At 46.0% G+C, this 1,877-nt stretch overlaps 1 protein-coding gene across 3 annotated transcripts in view; it reads left to right on the top strand.

Annotated features, from left to right (window-relative positions):
• Positions 1-1,877, top strand: part of LOC103358652 (uncharacterized) — a 21,326-nt gene that overhangs the window by 4,030 nt on the left and 15,419 nt on the right. For all 3 annotated transcript variants that reach the window (XM_008283699.1, XM_008283700.1, XM_008283698.1), the window contains exon 2: positions 1,324-1,379. In XM_008283699.1, coding sequence (XP_008281921.1) covers positions 1,344-1,379 — 36 coding nt within the window. In that variant the 5' untranslated portion in view covers positions 1,324-1,343. The remainder of the gene's footprint in view (positions 1-1,323; positions 1,380-1,877) is intronic.

The raw sequence follows: 1,877 nt of genomic DNA, 5'->3' as shown, positions 1-1,877 counted from the left end.
TCTGTTCAAATGAAGTAAAATTACCATCAGTGTAGGTACAAGTGCTCAAAATAATGACAATAATTAGAACTAAATAACCAACTCACGTGTCCACACAGTGGAGGCTTCCTAATGGAAACTCTAAAATGAACATACAGACAGGTGACTGATTAAAAGTGACCTCTGATGAAGCATTTCCATCCAAAAGAAGCGCTGATTGGTGGTTTGATGAAAGTGATGTTTAGCTGACCTCGCCGTGTGGCAAGGGGGCATTGTCTAGTTGGAAAATCCAGTCACTGGAGGCAGGAAAGAGTTTCCAGCTGATGGAAGAAGACTGTTTTCAAGAGTAGCCTGTACATGACCTGCTTCATTCGCCCCTTCACACAGTTGCATTTGCCCCGTTCTACCCACACTGAAACAACCCCAGATGGTCACTGATCCAGCCCCATGCTTTACTGGAGGGGCAAGACAGTCTGGTCTGTAGGCTTCTCCAGGCTTCGTCCAACCAGTACGTTGGCTGGACTGAAAATTGGATTCATCACTGAAGAGAACCTGAGCCCACTCATCAACAGTCCAATCTTTGTGATCCCCAGCAAAGAGTGACCGGGCAGTTTCGAATGGTCCTTGCCAGACAAGTCACATTTCTCGACAGTGTCCACTCATGTTTGAGGTCCCTGGAGGTCTGACAACGATTCCTGACACAGGAACCAATGAGCACATGGTCATCTCGTGGGGTAGAAAGACGTTTCCTGCCACGACCAGCTAGCAATGTGGTAGTACCATGCTGGCCTTGTTATTTCTTGGTGTTATGAACGACTGTCTTGGAGATGTTCTGTTTTTTCTCTACCTGTCTCTCACTCGTGCCAGTTTCCAGCAGTCCAAGATGGCTGCCTTTGTGGTTTCACATAATTCTGTTGTTGTAGGCATTATGTGAGAGCTGACAACCTCTGAGTTTGTGCTACGACTTGAATGTGAGCAGGAAACCACTCCAGGCCTTTGCATGTGCAGCGCTACATATGACTGCCTCTTACAGAGATGCTTAATCATGTCAAACAGGACATAAAGTATGATGTAATCAGCTGCATTTTTTTGTCGTGTTCATTGTATTCTTCAGGTAATGTTACCTTTAGTGGTAGCAGGCATTAAAATGAACAAGAAACTGAAGAAAACAAGGGTGGGCTAGTCATTGTTTCAACAGGTTTCCTTCAGTTTTGATTGGCAGTTACTTGTGGCCAATCAGGTGGCGCTGTGGGCGGGACAACAGAACGGGACAGAGCGTACAATAGGTCGTACCCCTTATTTATGAATGACGATCTGTAATTCCGTCTGTTTCTCTCATCCTAGTGTATGGTCACAGCGGCAGCATGTCATGGAGATACCTGAGCCACCTGCTTCTCTTGGTGAGTGTCACGGGAGCTCACAATTACACATCACGATCTGATATAATGAGATAAGAATTAATCAGAGGTTTCTATCTACAGTCGGGTTAATTGTGGGGTGGGGACGTGTTTGGCTCGTCTCCCGGCACGTTTGCTTTTATCAGCGATCAGGCGATGCCCAAGCACACAGCAAGCCTTTTCAACAATGTGTTCTTGGTCTTAATAAGCCAAACGTTTTCCCACTACTGGCTCTAATGGCTCTTGACTGATCTATGAAATGTAGCAGCCGTTCTAATTCCAGTATGAGACGTTAAAGCCGACACAGAGAGCCCGTTTCATTGCTGATTGGCCTGATAGTTTGTCACCTTTTCACCCACCGTTGCCTCATTTTATCACGACAGTATAAAGTCCTGCAGCCCTGTTGAAACACATCACAGCCAGGACTAGAAAACTGTTGTCTGTGCAGTATGACACAGTTATATGATGCAACTAGAAGGTTGCCGGTTCGCATCCCGGTGA

The sequence above is a fragment of the Stegastes partitus genome, unplaced genomic scaffold (genome assembly GCF_000690725.1).
Source record: "Stegastes partitus isolate 25-593 unplaced genomic scaffold, Stegastes_partitus-1.0.2 Scaffold324, whole genome shotgun sequence".
Taxonomy (NCBI): Eukaryota; Metazoa; Chordata; class Actinopteri; family Pomacentridae; genus Stegastes; species Stegastes partitus.
Note: the sequence above shows the minus strand (reverse complement) of the source record. Positions and strands in the feature narration are given on the sequence as shown.